Consider the following 19,409-nt stretch of genomic DNA (forward strand, 5'->3'; position numbering starts at 1 on the left):
TAATTTAATTGAAACATGAAATTATGTTTAAATCGATACAAAGACCTATGGATGATTGAGATATGTTTGCACTTCTCACTCTTCACGTTTGTATGTAATCACACTTGATTGCTAAACTATTTTTGCCGATTTGATTGTTCATACAAGCATTTCTAAAGGCACCAGAGATTCGATAAGTTCATATACCTTTCTGTTTAATTTTGTTTTTTTGGAAGAGTACCAATTTATTTATGGATTTGTTTATAGTTTGAACCAATGTTAAAGGTGGATCCTGATGGTACAATGCACGGGATAAGTGCGCACATTATTTCGCATCTGTCACAAACATTTAATGTCAGGTAAGCTTTTAAAATAATTATTCCATCCTCGTTATGTTTAACGAAATATAATTCCGCATAATGTTTTAAATGGCAATGTTAGAGAATTATAATTAGGTTTAAAATCGGGTCTAAATCCACTCAGACCATTAATATGCATTAAGCGAATTGAGGTCCTTATATTTATATATGGTAACTACGGGTAACTCCGAAGACTTTTCGCTTTAAAAAACATATAAATATTGGATTGATCAAATTCGCTAAGAAAGATATCATTTAAAAGATTAAATATCGAGGAATTTGGCACAAAATAACTTTAAGTCGTAGATAATAGTCTTAAAAAGAATCGACTTAAGATAATGCAAATTTTTAAAGAGGTTTGGAATCACTTCATAAGGCCTGGTAAAAAAGGTTTCACAAATGATAGAGAACCTAGACAATCTTGTAACCACGAAAAAGAGCCAACTCTTTTCTACATTATCAACTATTTAGTCTTTAAATTGATTCAAAAATTATTTCCAAAAAATTTTATTTTTACAAATAATTGAATTTCGTAACTCCGAGCTAGAGAGTGAGGTTGAGAAAGTTACCATAATTTGTTCGGAGTAAGCCAAAATTTAGTTATATTTAAAATTTGGCTAACTTTGAAAGTAAAAGATTTGTGAGACTGTGTTTTAAAAATACTTTGTTCTTACCAAGATTTGTAAAAAAAAATCGGTGTTGCCACATCCTACCCTACTATTAATACTAATACTTAACTTTTACGCTATTGATGCATAATTGATCACACATTCAGTACATTTAAGTGAGAGGCGGAGTGGTTAGGACTTTCGCTTCACAGCGACAGGAGCTCCTTTCGCGTTGGGTTTGCAAGTTCTCTCCCCCTGGTTAAAGGAGTTTTACACCGATTTCTTCGGTTTCCCCGTTTCATATAAACTTGTTGAGGTTAATAGTACTATTTAGTGTAGAGAGCTGGTGGACTCGCGTGGCATGAAGGGCTTGCCACCACTCTCCTACGCATTGTAACCGGCCACCTGAATAAAAGTCGATAGATGACTTGGGTATTAGCCTAGTGCTTGATGAAGGCCAAATATAATATCTATTAGGATTATGAAAAGTTTGAAACCCTTTTTCTGCGTAACTAAACTGCTTGTTATTTTTAGAATGCACTGTGGCTCTGTTGTTTTTGATTTAGCAGAATTAATTACCTTCACTCGAACATAAAGCTAAACTGATATTTACGCTAAGAAACCATTTTAGCTTCGAATTAGTGACTCCGCCAGACATTGGATTCGGAAGCAAATTACCGGAAGGAAACTGGAGTGGAATTATGGGTTTAATAGAAAGAAACGTAAGTTCAGTTTCTTTTTCGATCATATTGAATCATACTGGGTTTCATTTTCATATCATCAGATGTAAATACGAAATCTTGAAATATAGATCCCTTACACAGTTAAAATATATCACTTACAGTGGGATCCATTTGTTCGCTGAAATATCCTTTTGATTTGGTATATCGGGACAAGATAATTAACACCGATAACCAACAAAATCAATTCAGAATCTTTAATAGAAAGATAAAAACTTTGGACTATTCAAACTTTAAAAATATAAATTGTGTTCAGTAGTGTAGCCAGGATTTTTGTTCGGGTGGTTACACGATTGAAAAAATTAAAAACAAAATACAATTGTACGTACAACCATTCGTTTCGGAGGGAACCTAAATAGAAACTTTCTCTTCGGCTTCATATCTAATTTGGCAGGAAGCGGATATGTTCGGCGTTCCAGTTGGAGGAGATCCCCAAAAATTGGAAATTGTTCAATATTCTCCACCGTTGCACACCAGCTATCTTTTAATAATTACCGCTCTTAAGACTGAAATATCTGAAAATTACTGGGGACTCTTTGCTACTTTTACACTGGAGGTAAGTTTTACTAGTTTTTAAACTCGGCAATAAATAGTCGATAATTCAGTATGATAATTAAGCATATATTTAAAGTCCAATGGAATATATGTTTGAAAAATTATAAAGGAGTATCTGACGATGAAACTGAAGATATTTCTGATGATGAATGAGCGAGAATTTGCTTTAAACGATAAAAAACTCTGAAATTTAATTTAACATTGTTTGTCACGAACATGCCTGTAACATTTGAACGGGGTGAGGAAATCATTCTTTTACATAAGGCGATACTATACTAGATGGTATAAAATTTTAAAACATAAAAGGAGTTTTGGGGTTGTTTGATAAGTTTACACGAGCTCAAAAGCACATTATTATTTATATTAAAATTTGTATGAAAAATTATTTTAATACAATTTGTGTGTCACGGAAATGCTTGTAACAATTGAAACTTCGACCCATATATCATTAGATTGATATTCGTAAGACGTTTCTTAGGTACACTCTGTCTAAAAAGTTTGTTCGTCCTATAATTTAAAACTTTAAATGGGGATAACATATTTTCTAGAAATGCTAGAAACAAAGTTCTAAGCTTGCTGAAAAGAACAGAAAAAGCCCTACAATTCACATATTTTGACATAAGGAAACGCATAGGTTTTGACCTATTTTCGTCTAAACTTTCCAAAATGTGGAATAGTAACTTTTTTGGCCGTTTAGAAATTTGATGTTTAATCGTGATTTTCATATTCCTCTGGGTCGATTTAAATAGGAAAAGTGTTTGAAGTTTTAAATTTCGACCAATAGCTCGCGAGCTACGGCCTTTTAAATATTAGGACAGAATACGCATTTAACTAATTGGCGCAGTACGCAAAACTAACATATCAAGAAGTCGGCGAATAAAAAAGCGACGCCGAAACAACCTTCCGTAACGTATAAAAATAAACGTCATAAATTTCGATAACTATAAATGTTAAAAGTCATAAACGTAAACAAATAATAACACACAAGGCGATTGATATTTATCGATACACGCGCTGTTTCTTCTCCCAACAACTACGAATATTCAAGTTGTGAATAATGAACAGTTAAGGCGGGCTTAAAAAGGAGCGAGAAAATGCAAAGAAGATTGCGCGTGAAGCCGAAAGCTGTTATCGAAAAAGCTTCCGGAATCGGCTTCTGCTCAGAAGTCTCCTGCTGAGCCCGTCGCTCAACTTGACGTGTTCTCGTGGTTTGTGGCTCCTCTCGGATTCCAGAAAAAATTGTGAAGAAAATGTAACAGACGATTTTTATTGCGTCATAGAAAGGCTTGCCATATTACTGGTTGTGAATAACGATAACGTGCCTTAAAGCTAGAATTGAAACCCTAGAAAAATGAGCGAGAATATCAAACGGAAATTGATACCGCCAGCGTCGGAATTCGGCGTAAGCTGTCTGCTACAGCAAGTAGGCAATCGGCTCTCGCTAACGCATACGCGAGAGCAGACACCGATGAAATATTTTCAGTTTCGTGTAAAATCTTCGGGATTTCGCTCGCTTTGAAACCCGCCTTGAGCGTTCCATTTACTTTAACGGATATTAGAAAACTTAAATATGATAACACAATACACAGCAAGAAACAGAAACGTTTAATTATGGCTTTTTTAATCCGTAACCATAAAATCCACACTTTTTAACTATTTGACCCAGTTTGAATGCCAATAGGTTTAATGGCGACGAACACCAGGACGTCATTGGCGAGGTTCCCTGTCGCTACGTAAATTACCCATTTCCTCTACTCGTCTTATAACCGTTTTATTCTCAAAGTTTTGCTTGAGATTATAAAGATATAATTATGTAATTACTGAGAACGAATGATTTGGCGGATGTAAGCAAATTGTGTGATACCTAGCTTCGTTTTGGTCGTATCTTACATCAAAACCAATATTCTGGTCATTTTCTTTGCACGCGCTGTTTGAAACTGGAATCGTCCAAAACAAAACTGAGCGGGTTAAACAGGAAATGATGCTTAATACTGCAAATTATTTAAACAACCACCACAGCGTTTGATTTCATTCTAGAGATATTTTAAAGAGTTAATTTCCGTAGTTACTCGAAATGCATAACATTCACGCTAAAGTTTCTTAAATTGGATTAATAAATTGTATTATTTTGGCCACCTTGAGGTCAAACCAATTCTTAAAAACAAAACCTATTATGTGGGCGTGTGAACTTGAGAGCTAGGCGACAACGAAATGAGTTCGTTAGCTTCCTGAAGTAGCCTGGAGGAATTTCTTCGAACGCTCGCCAGATGATGTTAGCGAGGTCATCTTGATTTTGCGCTATGCGTTCCTCCGAACGTGCTGCCAGAAAGGACCACAAGTTTCCAATTGGATTTAAATCCGGAGAAATCTAAAACTTCTATGTTGAGGGCTGCCAGGTGCTCGGTGACGATCCTTGCTTTATGACACGGGCAATTATGGTGCATGAACACGAACCTAGAAATTTGGAACATTCAATGTATTACTAAATATTAATTTTTGAAACAGCTTGATAGATAATCTGAACTACAAACCGTCCTCCATTTTCAATTCCGTAAATTGTCGCCGCAGATGGAATTATGGCGTGGTCCAGAATCTCAATATAGTTTTGAGCATTAAGCCTTCTCTGGATTCTGCGCAATATACCAGCTTGGCCGTCACCAATGCAACACCATACATTTACTGAAAAACGGCCACTTGTCTTGGTTCTATGAATCATTTCGGGAGCTGATCTCTTACCTCGCCTTCTCGTTACCCAAACGGTGGGAGACGCTGAAGAACTTTGAAAAGTCTAAAAATATTATAAAACAAAAAGGATAAGCGAAGAGTTATTTTATTTTACTTTCAATTTTAATCACCCAATGGATTTATTTGGCTAAAAACCTTAAAAGAAAAATATAGATAAAGCAAACAAACCTTCTCGTCTGAAAACAGTTTAAAACGAGCCAAATGTTCCCTAGGTAAGTGAAGAATTTCACGACACATAGCTAGGCGTAATAAAATTATGTTAATTGTAGGGCTTTTTCTGTTCTTTTCAGCAAGCTTAGAACTTTGTTTCTAGCATTTCTAGAAAATAAGTTATCCCCATTTAAAGTTTTATATTATAGGACGAACAAAATTTTCAGACAGAGTGTACGTGCTTATGTGCGGCCTACTGTTTGAGAGTTAAACGAAAAAAAAATAATTATCCAAGATGGCGGCCATTTTTCCGCGGTTCCTGTAACCAAAGCCATTGTAATTTTCTTCCCATAATCAGCACCACCATTACTTCCAATAAGCGTTGGAATTTGCTTGTTGCTAATTTGTTCTAGGTAAAATGCCAATTTCCCTGCGATATATGGAGCATTTTGGTTTAACCAAAATGTTTGACCGCCGAGAAGAAAAGCGGTAGACATATTTTGAAACTTTAAAGTTTAAATTCCTTAAAAAACTACAAACATTCTAACGATGCTACACAAATTCCTTTAAATGCTACATATATTCTTTTAAATGCTACATAAATTATTTTAAATGCTACATAAATTATTTTAAATGCTACATAAATTATTTTAAATGCTACATAAATTATTTTAAATTCTACATAAATTATTTTAAATGCTACATAAATTATTTTAAATGCTACATAAATTATTTTAAATGCTACATAAATTATTTTAAATGCTACATAAATTATTTTAAATGCTACATAAATTATTTTAAATGCTACATAAATTCATAAAATTAATTATACATAAATTCATAAAAATAATTATACATAAATTCATAAAATTAATTATACATAAATTCCTTCAAATTAATTATACATAAATTCCTTCAAATTAATTATACATAAATTCCTTAAAATTTATTATTCATAAATTCCCGTCAAAAAAAGTCGCCAAATATTTTTAAGGTTCCAAAACAAACTATTAGAATTGGCCTACGTAATCCAAAAATCCCGGCGGCGCCACTGAACCAGTAAAGTATAAAAAGTATCTTTTTAGGTTTGGGTGGGAGTTCTCTTGTCTATTCTATTCCTCGTCCTATTCTGCGTGATAGTTGATGTTGTCTTGAGTTCGTCTCAAGGTGAAAAAGTCACGATATCGAAATTATTTTCCGAACATTTCTGGAATTTCTTGGCTTCTTTTTTCTCAGAAGGTGAGTTTTGTATTAGCACGCTTCATTTTGTAGCACCCATTCTTTGTTTTCAAGGCAAGATAAATATATTAAACATTAGCATTGCGATGTTTTGATTTCCATCGCCGACGGTGTTGTGGAAAAAAACTAATCATACCAAACCCAAATACCGCGAATTTATCCCACGAAAACTGTATAAATTCTTATAACATAAAAAATAATCATAGTTACGTAAAAAAATATAAATCCATTCGGTTTCCGAAAAGTAACTGGCGCTAGGCTCTACAACAACCGCTATTTGGTTGCAGGTTTTCCTTTACATATTACGATTCGCGGAGAGGGGGTTAGTATTGAATATTCTTTCCCCCAATATCTCCGATACAAGAGAAACGGCCTAACCCAATGAGATTCCTAAGCCCCGTTAATTCCCGTTTGGCACACTAGTGGGCGCCACTACCAGAAATAAAATTCAAATCTTTCTCTCTTCGATTCTCTCGAGGATTTTTCGCGCTCGCGAAGGCCCCCTGAACCACCTTACGTGCTGACGTCACGAAAAGGGGGAGAACACGTCCTAGAGAACAGCTTGTCTTGGGTACTTAGAGTAATACCACTTATGATATTACCATAAGAATAATATATTTATTACGCGATAAGTATCATCTAATTATTCTAATATTATTAGTTTGAAAGATTTATCTTCGCACGCTTCTAATGTTTTTTCAAAAGACGATTCGGAAAATAATAGCGCGGTTGAAGAAATCATTAAGTGAAACCCTTTAGAAACGGTAAATATTATTTAAATATGAATATAGTTAGCTGGACTAGCACCTAAAGCACTACCGTAGGCCTAGGTCCGAGAGCAATGTATTTTCTATATTCCACATCTTTAGGAGATGTGACACACAGTATATTTTTGTGCCGTGATGCGGTGTACTCATCCGTGGTTTGAAGATAAATTCATGTCCATTGAAATCTGGTTCAAGCCTTCACATTTCGTTTTAATGAATACATCTCTTGTAAGAAATATATTATAAACATCCGATAATACACCAAATATTTACAAATACAGGAAAATATCATTATCGGAACTAAATCGGGTCTATAACGTGGAGCCTAGCTATTCAAGATTTGCCCAAATTAAATATAATGTACCAGATGTTAATAACAAAAATGTAGCTTCTTAAAAGTATGTTTACGCTATTCAGGTACTCCTAAACAACCGAAAAGAGGCATAAACAACTGCTTGATCATTGTCTGGTGCTTTTCCGTGCTAACATTAATGAACGCTTTCACCGGTCATTTCAAAAGTCAACTGACAATAGCCCCAGTCCCATCTCAAGTTGAAAATGTCAACGACCTTGCAATGGAGAGTGACAGTCTCAAGGTCATGGTGTGGAAAGATTCAAGTTTCGAAAATATGCTCAGGGTAAAAATGCTTTTATTAACAAATACATAAAATATGACTTTTGCTTTCCTTGCTCATGGGCTATGGAAATTTAACGACTTTTGAGTTAAAAAGAACAACATTAACAGTATCTGCTTGTTTAAAACTTAAGCTGTTGAAGCATATGCTGAGATTATTCAAATTAATTGGGAACAATGTTTTACTTATCTAAGTAGAATCGGCTAGTAGTTGGTTATAAGAGACTTTGGAAATGATATATTTTTATTTTACGAAACGGTTGGTAACATTAGCTTAACTGAATTGAAATTTTACAATGACCAATTTTAGGATTGTAGTTATTCTCAAACCACATTAACACTCTTGTCTCTGAATGTGATTTAAAAAGGCACCAAAGTTAAATAAGTGCACGAAATGTACTGTAGGAAAACGATTTTTGATTAGTTTTGGGTTCGGCAAACTACCACTAAACTAAAAAACACAGTTGCCCTAATTGGTTTTTCAAATTCACCATGTGAAAATGCATCGATTTATCTGCAGCTTTCATTTAAAGATAATTATTCAATCTAAAAATACAAGGGGATATGAACACCACAAAACCACCACTCAACTTACAATAGACTTGTTACTTTTCTTTAGCTAATTACCGCAGGTAAAATTAGATTCGTTTAATCAAACCTGACTTTTATTTACTTATCTCGCTAATTTTAATAAAAGGCTTATTTTTAATATATCTTTGAAAGAAATCGGACCATCCATCCCTGCAGAGTATCACAAGAAAAGCGGATAAAAACCATGGCTTCATCAACATCAGAGAGTACTTCACGTGGGAAAACTACGAAGACACAGTCAACGGCAAATCGGCGTTTGTGGTTGAAGGATCTATTTTCATGTTCTTTCTCGGGCTGATGTGCGGCATCGCTCCTGAAACCAGAGTGCACATCGCCCAGGAAGCCGTCATCCCATTTCACTGCTTCTTCCCCTATACGAAACGCTTCACCAAGGAACTTCAGGATCGAATTGACAGAAGGTAGGAGTTATCGATTTCCGTAAATCATTGGCGATAAATTTCAATTTTGTTAGATTATTGACTTTAAACGTTTTTGAAGCTAAAAATAGTAATCATAAATTTTAATAACTCTTAAATCAAGTTATGCCTAATGTACAAATTAGTAGTAGGATAAAAAAATAGTAGTAAAAGTAACAATTTTAACTGGTAATAATTTTTTTAAATTATCGTTCATTATTGACGAATTATAGAAAATTAGTGTTCTTTATAATACGCCGTTGAAATATTGTGTATTCCGAAAATTGACTTAAATTATCGCCGCGTGTACAATAATTATCGTACGAATGGAAACGCCGCAAATTGGTCTTTCGATTGGAAAGAAAACTAAATGAGCAGTAAATTAATAAATAAAAACAGCAGTAGGATATATACCAGAAAATAAAAGGAAATTAGCAGTTGGGCGCAAAGTAGTTAAAAAACGTTTTTTTTTAAATTACGTTCTGTTAGAATTTAAAAATTCTTTATTCGACAATCAATCCTTTTGTTATACCTTTTGGTCGGCGTCTTTTACGTTTTGACCAATTGCAATTTGTTTTGACTCAGCAGAAAAATAACGCATATCCTCTAATAACAAAAATTTAACGCTACCACTAATAACACAATCAGGTGTTTGAAAAATTTGCCCGAGATCGTTTAGAAAATCATCATTTCCACTTGGCGTAAAAATGTTTGCCGCTGCCGAACATGATTTCTCGTGTAATTTACAAAAAAACACAATTTCCTCACCGCTTTTAGTCGAACCTTGGCTTTTAGTGACGTTCCTTTACCTTTTCGACCACTTATCACTAGTATACTGAGGGTGGTTTTCTTAATGGGCTGAGGGTGGTTAAATAGTTGGGATAGTGGATGTTAAGATGCTGGCTCTGTAGAACCTAAACATTTCCTAAAAACCAGGTGTTGGCCACATGCTGCTTTGTGTAAAATCGCGACTACTTCCCAACTCTAAAAACGACTTTTGGCCAAGTAGGACATCACCAAAACCACAGCTGCTGGGCCAACGTCCATAGGCTACTAGGGTAAAGGCATAAGCGGTCGACGAACTTGAGAATATTTTATTTGGTAGCCATTATAACCTTCTGCGTTTCCTTTCCTGCCATGCAGTCCTCGTCTGACTCGGATACAGTACACATTAATCATTATAATTAAATACTAAACTGATAAAATTTGTTATTTAATTTAAGTAGAATTTTTTTTGAAATATGCTTAAGAAATAGGACTGCTAGTTTTCAATTCAAACTGCCAAATTCATTTTCTAACTACTTTGGAATAAACCATTTTCCTTTTATTAAATTTAGTTTACCTGATGCTTATTTCCTCTACTTATTTAAAAAAAATTACTGCTGTTTCAATTTTTATTACTGCCTCATGAATTTATAGCCTTTCGAAATATCTAACGTGTAGTAAAATTGCATTTCCTTGAAATTTAATAATTAAGTACTGCGACACTTTTTAATGGTATTACTAATAAAAGGGGGATAAAATAATTGATACGTTGTCTAGGGAATATTTAATTAGCATTATAGCTTAGTGTAATGAAAGCGTCGACATTAAGATATAATAAAAGGTTTATTTGCACACTCATAATAAAACATATTCAAACATTAAAAACCCGACTTAAAACTAATTTAACCGAAACAGTCAGCTAACTTACAAACTAACTTAAAACTAAAATCTTGATATTGGCTGGTTCCCCAAGTTACGTAAATGTTTATACGGTACCGTATTTTAGTTCAGCGATCTGGCGAATCTGGATTCCAGCGAAATAATTCGGTCCTTGGCAGAACGACACATCAGCGTCTCTTGGCTGTTACACTTTTCAGCGTACCACTCGTACCACGTTTCTTCGCTTCACTCGCGCATTACTTTTTCACGAGGACTTCGCTTCATTTTTTTTTAAAGAGAGAACGTAGCTCGACTATTCTAGTTGGTGACCAGCTCTGCACTGCCTGACCCTCTCTTCTTTTTCTGGGTCTTTCCTATTATTTTTCTTCCCGACCTCCTGTGTGCTCCGAGGATGACCATCCCCTCGCCAGGAACACATTTTCGGGGAAACTTCCATGACGTAGTTCGGGCGTTCGAATTCCATCTCCAGGTGGATGCGATGTGCCACTTGTCACCACTGGCTCGTATAAATATATATTTTTTGAACGTTTAAAGGGAACCAGATTTTAGGGGTGAACCAGCCATTTTATGAATAAAAAACCGTTACAGTACCTTAAAAATTCGTTAGTTAAAGTATTCATATTTTATCCGAATTCCGTGTATGCTTTAATTTAATAAAATTGTTATTAGTAACTATCGACACTTCTGCGCAGAACATACTTTGGTTATAAGTTTATAACCGACATTTTATTTTAATTTAAGACTGCATGTACTTTCTATTTAGACTTTGTTTGGCACTAAAACGTGGATGCCATTATTATTGCGGCCACTACTTCGGCCACTGTCCATCATGTAGGACCTGATTTTGGGAAATATCACTCATGTTTCTATCAAAAATTATGAAATGGCATTTTTCACGTTTTAACTAGGTGCAAACAAAATATGATGTATACTAACAAATACTTCTTAATTCGAAGTTTCATTTAAATCAAGGAATACTTCTGCGTATTGTTCCATACCAGAGTGACTGAGAAAAATCATTTCACCTCGGGTAGGAATCGAACCTACGACCTTTGGGTTACCGTCCCAACGCCACTACCATTGGACTACCGAGGCCACGAATAATCACGCCTCGGACATCCAATTTAAGAATGACTCGATCTGGTTCACATTATTGACGGGATATATTTAACCCGTTGTTGACGGTGCCGTAGCATTTAACGTCAACTAATTTATAACAGGACCTTGATAGCCTGTAGTCATAACATAGAGATAATTATATTAATTCCTGCGTAATAATAAAATAAAATTATCTCTATGTAAATACTTTTTAAATTTGTGTGGCCGTTCAAAATGGCGGCACCCACTTTTTGACGTGATACAAAGTCCAAATGTATTAAGGGGTCTTGAGAGGGTAGCCAAGCCAAAGGCTTGCAGGTTCGAATCATTAAAGTAGTTTTTCAATTAATAAAAGTTTCAAACGGTGAGATGAAAACTTTTTATGTCACGCTTCTATCAATTTCCTTGCTTAAATCTGTCATTCAAACCGACTTAAACTGCGTTTTAAACACTAGTTTGACCGAAACTTTATTTTTCTCATTCACTCTGGTATGGAAACAAGGGCCGATTATAAAAAATGGAGTCCATATGTCTTCAATCCCGAATCTCTCACGATGTATTGAATTTAATATTTTAGGTTGTATCAATTTTTCGAGACTGGTTTGAAACACAAGTGGCTCGACGATGTGACCGACGACAGCGATGTCTGCACTAGCGGCCTCGATGCAGTATCTGCAGAAAGAACGCTTGCCTTCAAAGATCTTCGAGCCGTCTTCGTACTCTATTTGCTACTGCTCGGATTCTCAATTATAGTATTTGCTTTGGAACTATGTATGGGTAAACCTAATGGTATATAACACATACAAGTCATTATACCCCCCTAAAGTAGAGGCAGTACTAGGTTTGTAATTTTTTCTAACGCTCTAAATGCCGCTCTCTAATTCGCCCGAAAATATCAAATGAAGCTTTTTTTGGTACGTCGTCATCGGATCAGCAATACTGAGGCGTCATTGGTTATTCTTTGGTTAATTCTTATCTCGACACGTGGTTTAATTTCCTTTCGGCACAGTGATGGTGTCAGTATTTTTGGGCAAATAAATGTAAAATGTATCTAGATCAGATAAAGATGTATAATTTTTGCACACTGGTTTTAGATAATTTATGACAGCAAGAAGTTAGTTGAAATTCTTGCATGGAAAGGGTTTAAGGTTCTTTTCAAGCTTTTTCGGTTAACCAGGTCCTTTTTAAACCTAAAAAGAAGTATGATGGTTTTAAATAATTTTAAGGACGCCATATAGGTTGTCCAATTCCTTGGCCTTTGCAGAAAATATATTTAAGTATTCTGACATTGAGTGTATAATTGTGATTTATCTGTAGAATTTGCTGATGGTCTATGTACAGCATTATAATTTACCTTGCCGTATTTTAACTAGATGAACATTTTTGTAGAATTTAATCGACGGTTTCTTTGACTTAAATTACATTTGTGATAGCTTTGTAAACGAATAATTAAATTATATTTTAAACCACTCTTCTCACCGTCAAGGGCTTCGTTCTGTTAATTAGTAGGAGCTTGGTCAATTATTCTAAATCAATTTATAACAGCTTTTAGTTAACCGAACTGGAATAAATTTCCTTGTTTGGTACGTCAAACAAAGTAAATAAAATAAAATCCGACTTCATCTTGGAAAATGGCGGATACCATAATCTATAACTTCCGTTGGTTATCCTTTCCTCTAACTTGGAATACTTCTTCCCGCCAATTAAATCTCTAACCTGCTGAAAGAATTGGATCGTCTTTATACTATTAATCTAAATTTTTGAACGAGTTTTATTGGTTCAAAACTCTGTGATTGAGAAAACACCAACACAGCGTGAAACTACTATTATTTTCCACCCACCCGTTCAAAGTTGAAGGTTCCTGTTTCCGTTCATATTATACGATTTGACAGAAATTTTTTGGGAAGAACGAGATTCACACTTTTTGGTTAAACTTCGGGGCCATTAATTTTCGGTTCACTTGGTATTAAATAAAAGAATAGGAAATCAAAATTTATTTTTTCTTGAAACCGAAAAAAACCTTTTGGTACAAATGAGTATTAATTTCATTAAGTTTTCTTCTCGTGTTCACATTAATGTATCATCCATTTATGTGAGTAATATCTCTAGTCCAAATACGGCTATTTCCCACCCCTTTATAGCGCAAAGAGTCGATTTACGGTCGGGCTTTGGTCGAAAAGTCGCTTTTGGGTCTTCTTCTTCTTCATTTGTAATACATACTTATAATCATAGTCAGTTTTGAGTCGGAAATGTTCAATTTAATGCTGAAGTCAGCCCGACAACGTTTCGGAGTCGGCTAACCATCACTTTTATTATCGGTAAAGAGTCCCATTTTTAAATTGGGCTGACTATGGACCTACGTCGTTTTGGATTAGGAAACAGGTACATTTTTAGTCGGCAGAAAGTTGACCCTTAAAGGTCGGCTACCCCTAACTCCCCTAGGACCTTTCGACTGTTTAACCGATTTGTAAATGCGAATAAAGTATTATTTGAAGCACACGCAAGCATAGGACCAAAGCTGAATTTCACGAGAAATTAAAGTATCTGCACTCAAAATCTCTTATATGATAGAAATGGCACCATTTAATAAGGAAATCAAAAAATTAAAATAATTATTTTCAAAGATATTTAAGAAATAATATTAGTTTTCGAGAAACCGACGAAAGCGGTCAGAAATCGCGCGAAACTTGATGGGGAAGGCACGCGCGGTGTGACGTCATCGAAAACTTCACCGGCTGCAGCTATAGCTTGTGTGTTTACGAGATAATTATAAGCCTAAATTTTGCGTTATATTTTAAATGATTTCATAAATTAATAGCGATAAAATTATGGCAAATAATGTGGTATTATCAATTGGAAACCTGAAGAAAGTTCTTCGGATGAAGAAGAAAATAGGGGAAATGATAATCATTAACTGATTGCGATAGTACGGTAGGAATTGAAGACAGGTTACTAAACTCGAATTGGTATGTATTTCAGTCCTAGGGTTTTGGATTTTTGGGGCAATCTAATTTTATTTATTTTATTTATAAAGGGGCGATTACCAAAATTGTGTGATAATGGATGCAGTGCAAAAATGTCATTGTCGTCATGATGCGAAATCTGGGAAAACTAGAGCCATGGAAGGGGGTTTTAACTGCATCACTGAACTAGGGGGATTTATACTCAATTGTTTAGAGGAGGGAGTTCCTAATACTGCAGCCTATGTTAGTGGGGAGATGCAAAGGTTAAGTAACAATTTGAGAAACCTCCCAATTGCAGTGTAAGTGAGCTTTTGTAAAATTCCGTACCATTTCTTAAGTTGTGTTCAATATTTGCTTATTAATTAGGCGATACAGATATACAGCGTACCGACAATTTATAAGATGGAAATTTTGGCAGCCAGGGGGGAGAGTAAGCGGTTATGAAAATGAGGCAAAAATTTCCTGCTTCAAACAAGATTTATGTACGCCTACGACAAATGGTATTTTGCTTATCAATAGCATCATTAATAATTTAATGAAAAACATTTATTATAGTATAATTTTCATTCTAAATAAATTATTCACTCTTGAAATCACGAAAAATGTTTTTTAATGAAATCTAATTTAATAACCTGAATTATTAATTTTATACCTATAATTGAAATGAAAATAATATATAAAACATTATAAATATTAAAATTCAGTTCCATGATAAAATTTAATAAGTTAAGTTTTTAAAGAACTGCTAATTCAAGGTATTTAAAAACTACGGGAGCTTTCGGACAGGAGGCCTTCCACAGTCAGCGTGTCGTTCATAATTAACGCTGGCTGAGTCCAAAAGCTCCCATAAATTTTAAATTAATTAAACATTTTCTGAAAATAACAGTTCTTTTAAGACTTTTATCTGATATAATTCATATTAATTTTATTTACCATAGGTTGGATCTTCTTTAATTTTTGTAACTACACAAGTCCTTTTTACACACAATCCTAAGTATTTGTGTGTATTAGTCTCACGTACAGTGAAGCCGTTGCCGCCGATGCCGCCGATGTCGCCGTGTCGCTCATACCTCTTCAACGGTTAAAACTAGAAGAGTCAATGATATCTCGTTCGAATGTACAGTCCCGGACAAAGGTTCCGGGCCGTTTAGTTTTTGTTGCCATTTTTGTGCAGCTCAAGCTAGAAATGTCAGTGATAGCTTTTTGGAAAGAACAACGTCGTGACCGTACAAATCTTTAAATATATTTGCGGTAAAACATATTGCGCCAAAATGAAACCGGAAGTGAACACACCTCTCGAAGTCAGCTTCTCATAACTCCTCAGGAACGTATCCAGAAGGGTTGCATTATACGCGCCTTGTTGCCCTGAATTCAAATATCTTTACAGATTTAAAATCGCTGAGGTATTTCAAAAGATATTAAACAAAAAATTCAGCTTTTAAACTACAATTTAAGCCTTATGGTTATTTATTATTGTTTTACCCGTATTAACTTTTGCTACATAAATAACATTAGGGTTAAAATTTTAGTTTAAATGCTGAATTGTTTGCTTAATATCTTTTGAAATACTTTAGCGATTTTAAATCTGTAAAGATATTTGTATTCAGGGCAACAAGGCGCGTATAATGCAACCCTTCTGGATACGATCCTGAGGAGTTATGAGAAGCTGACTTCGAGGGGTGTGACCACTTCTGGTTTCTTTTTGGTGCAATATGTTTTACCGCAAATATATTTAAAGATTTGTACGGTCACGACGTTGTTCTTTCCAAAAAGCTATCACTGAAATTTCTAGCTTAAACTACACAAAAATGGCCACAAAAACTAAACGGCCCGGAAATTTTGTCCGGGACTGTACATATACATTACCATTGATAGCCTTTCATAAAGTTTTCAAATCGGAACCCAAGAAGTTGGGCATTTGCCGAATTTACTATTTTCGGTGATTTCGCTTATGTGGTAGATATTTTCTTTAAAATTAAGTCCGATAACGTTAAAAAAAAACATTTATTGGATAGGTTAGGATTCAGCGGACCTACAACTTCGGTTATATCAGTAAATATTAAATTTAAGTATAGTTTTCAGGGTAATTCATGGGACCCCAATTTTCGTGTTTTTATATTTTCGCCTAAAAATCTACATACAGTTCCTTAATTTAAGTCCGATTTTCATGAAAGTTATATTTTTGAATAGAGCTCTGTGGTTTACATATAACCTAGAATTGCAAAAACGTTCTTTAAAGGCCTAGGTTTGCTTCTGCCTGTCTCCCTTTAAAATATCTTGCTTGAAAAGCAAATACCCTGGTGGTGGGCCAACATGTTCAGCGGTTGGCCTACCACCAGGGTATTTGCTTTTCAGGCAAGTTAATTTAAGGGGCACAGGCAGAAGCAAACCTAGGCCTTTAAATTTAATTCTAAGTAAGGTTTTTTGGGCAGCGTATACGGACCCCCGCAATTTCCAACATTGTAAATCCGCGTGTTTATAGAGGTCTACGCGCCCGTTTCCCTCTGGCGTTTTTCAAGGCCGTTCAGAGTGGGCCGCGCTTTCAACGTATAACCAGAAGTAACAATTAAGTATGACACTGATCTACCTAGTCTTCGGCGTATAACCAGAAGTAATAAGTGTGACACTCAACGTAACAAACACGTGTGATCAGAAGTAACAAATAAGTGTGATCAGAAGTAACAAATAAGTGTGATCCGAAGTAACAAATAAGTGTGATCCGATGTAACAAATAAGTGTGATCCGAAGTAACAAATAAATATGATCAGAAGTAACAAATAAGTGTGATTAGAAGTAACAAATAAGTGTTATCAGAAGTAACATATAAGTATGATCAGAAGTAACAAATAAGTGTGATCAGAAAAACAAATACGTGTGATCAGAAGTAACAAATATGTATGAAACTGATCGAACTAGTCTTTGTCGAATAACCAGAAGTAATAAGTGTGACACTCAACGGCTGACTAGTAGTAACAAATAAATGTTATCAGAAGTAAAAAATAAGAGTGACACTGTTCGAAGGAATCTTCGATGCTTTAAAAGTATTACTAGAAGTAACAAATAAGTGTAAATTTGTATATATGTGTGACCGTGGATATATTTTGGTTGTGATACCGGCGTTGCAGGTTACTGTGAATAGCTTAAACAAACTTAACACATTAGAAGTATTGTGTGTATTCTGACCGTCGTACGTCTTGTTTAAATTTAGGAAAGCGTGTTCATTATTGTGGGATTTCTACAGTGGTTAGTTTGGTGGCCTATTATAGTTCACAATATTATGCAAGGCAGCCAATGCCAATCTTAAAAATATATAATTTGAGAAAAAACCATTTTGAAGCTTTTAAAGTACTTAGACAGCATTCCTTCTTCAGCCCTAGCTTCTTGCCCAGATTTGGAGTGATTAATCAGATCTTTTACACTCTATGAAAAAATTAATTACAAATCAAAAACACCTGATTTATCTCCGAATATTATTAGTAAACATAGAACCTACCTTATATCTTCGCCATTTATCAACACCACCTCGTCTTGAATATTCCGATTTAGCAAAATTAAAATTAGAAGTTTTTTGAACAGCGTTTGGTTTTGGATTACGATTAAATACAAGATTTCCACTCAATTAGTACTATCAGATTCGAAATGCAAATTGGAAATGCGTGAGTGTATTTCCGGTGTAATGTTTTTTAGTTTGATCTTGGCTAACCATTGTCTCAAATGATTTTTGTTTTTCAGGGGAAATCTAAAGAAATTAAAACACTAGAAGACGTGCAGGAAACGGCACAACAACATATCCAAATTAAAATTAAAATAATAATAATAATAATAATAATACCATATTGATCACATGCACACTAAGCAAACGCACCTAAAACCAAGGCTGAATTCAGCGCCCGATAATCTTTGGTTATCAACGTTGACGTCACAATACATTCTAAGCGCGCGCATGCTAAATAGAGAGAGATGCTCTAAGCGAAGGCTATGCGGGAAAGCTACGCGGGAAATAGGAGACGATGCAGATATACTTTAAATGAAAAATATAAATTCGCAAAGTTTGAAGCAGCTAGGAGCAAGAAGCACAGCACCCCACACAAGGAGAACGCAACCCGTCAAAAGTCGTGCATTTTCTTGTATACATTTTTCATTGGTTAGACGCTTTAGCGCCTGCTGCCGTCGAAAGGGGAAAATTCGGAAATTGTCTTCCCCCTTTCCGTAAAACGTTCAGCATAAAGGGTCGTCCAATGAAATTTGTACACAACACTGCATTAAGGTGTTTACAGGCTAGCTGCGTTCTCCTTTTGTTTGTTTAATATTCAGTACGAGTTCAGTATAATCCACTCAGAGATAGATGTATTTCCACGTGTTTTACAAAGGCTTCCAGGTGGCAAAAACGGTAGGTTTACCTCTGTATGATTGAGCACTGTACGCTGTATACGAACGTTATGTCTAACAAAGTAAGTCACCCTCAATGGGAAATAAATATCACTCTGATGGTTGAAGCTACATAGTTTACTAATGTTTAATTTGCATCGATGGTTAAAGTTCATATAATTAAAGAATTGTCAATTTTTGAAAAATGAGTAAAATAGAGAATTCAAACCAACGTACGTTTCAAAACGTCCCGCTGACAATGTCAGGGACAGAAGAGACGGACGTGAGAATTTTGAACTGCAACGTCTCATTCCTTGCGACATACAAAGGGATTGTTCTCAGTTTTATAGCAGGATTCCTAGCAACGCTAGTGTCTGTGCTGTCTAAAAAAATGCGTATACATCCAGGTACGTTTTGTTTTAATTATTTGAACCTGATCGTCCATTGATTGAGAGCCGTACGTAAATGACGTGCCAGTCCGACTTGAGAGTGATTGCATACAGTGACAGTCAATTAGGTGTTTTTAATCATA

The 19,409-nt window shown here is 35.0% G+C and overlaps 1 protein-coding gene and 1 non-coding gene across 2 annotated transcripts; one reads left to right on the plus strand and one right to left on the minus strand.

Moving 5' to 3' along the window:
• The first annotated feature begins 255 nt into the window (after window positions 1-255).
• On the plus strand, window positions 256-12,343 carry LOC149946852 (putative glutamate receptor). Its single transcript, XM_090170834.1, has 7 exons — window positions 256-338; window positions 1,578-1,668; window positions 2,081-2,242; window positions 6,222-6,375; window positions 7,560-7,780; window positions 8,500-8,786; window positions 12,124-12,343. Exons 1-7 carry the CDS (start codon window positions 256-258, stop codon window positions 12,341-12,343), a joined length of 1,218 nt encoding a protein of 405 aa, XP_090026960.1.
• Window positions 11,471-11,543, minus strand: TRNAT-GGU (transfer RNA threonine (anticodon GGU)). Its single transcript has one exon. It is a non-coding gene; the product is annotated as a tRNA-Thr (tRNA).
• Window positions 12,344-19,409: the final 7,066 nt, after the last annotated feature.

This window comes from Leiobunum rupestre, chromosome 4, assembly GCF_980474605.1.
Source record: "Leiobunum rupestre chromosome 4, qqLeiRupe1.1.hap1, whole genome shotgun sequence".
NCBI lineage: Eukaryota > Metazoa > Arthropoda > Arachnida > Opiliones > Sclerosomatidae > Leiobunum > Leiobunum rupestre.

Coding starts and splice junctions, on each gene's coding strand:
- LOC149946852 (XM_090170834.1), top strand. CDS start 256: ATGTTAAAGGTGGATCCTGATGGTACAATGCACGGGATAAGTGCGCAC. Junction 339..1,577: donor TCACAAACATTTAATGTCAG/GTAAGCTTTTAA, acceptor AAACCATTTTAG/CTTCGAATTAGTGACTCCGC. Junction 6,376..7,559: donor GGCTTCTTTTTTCTCAGAAG/GTGAGTTTTGTA, acceptor TACGCTATTCAG/GTACTCCTAAACAACCGAAA.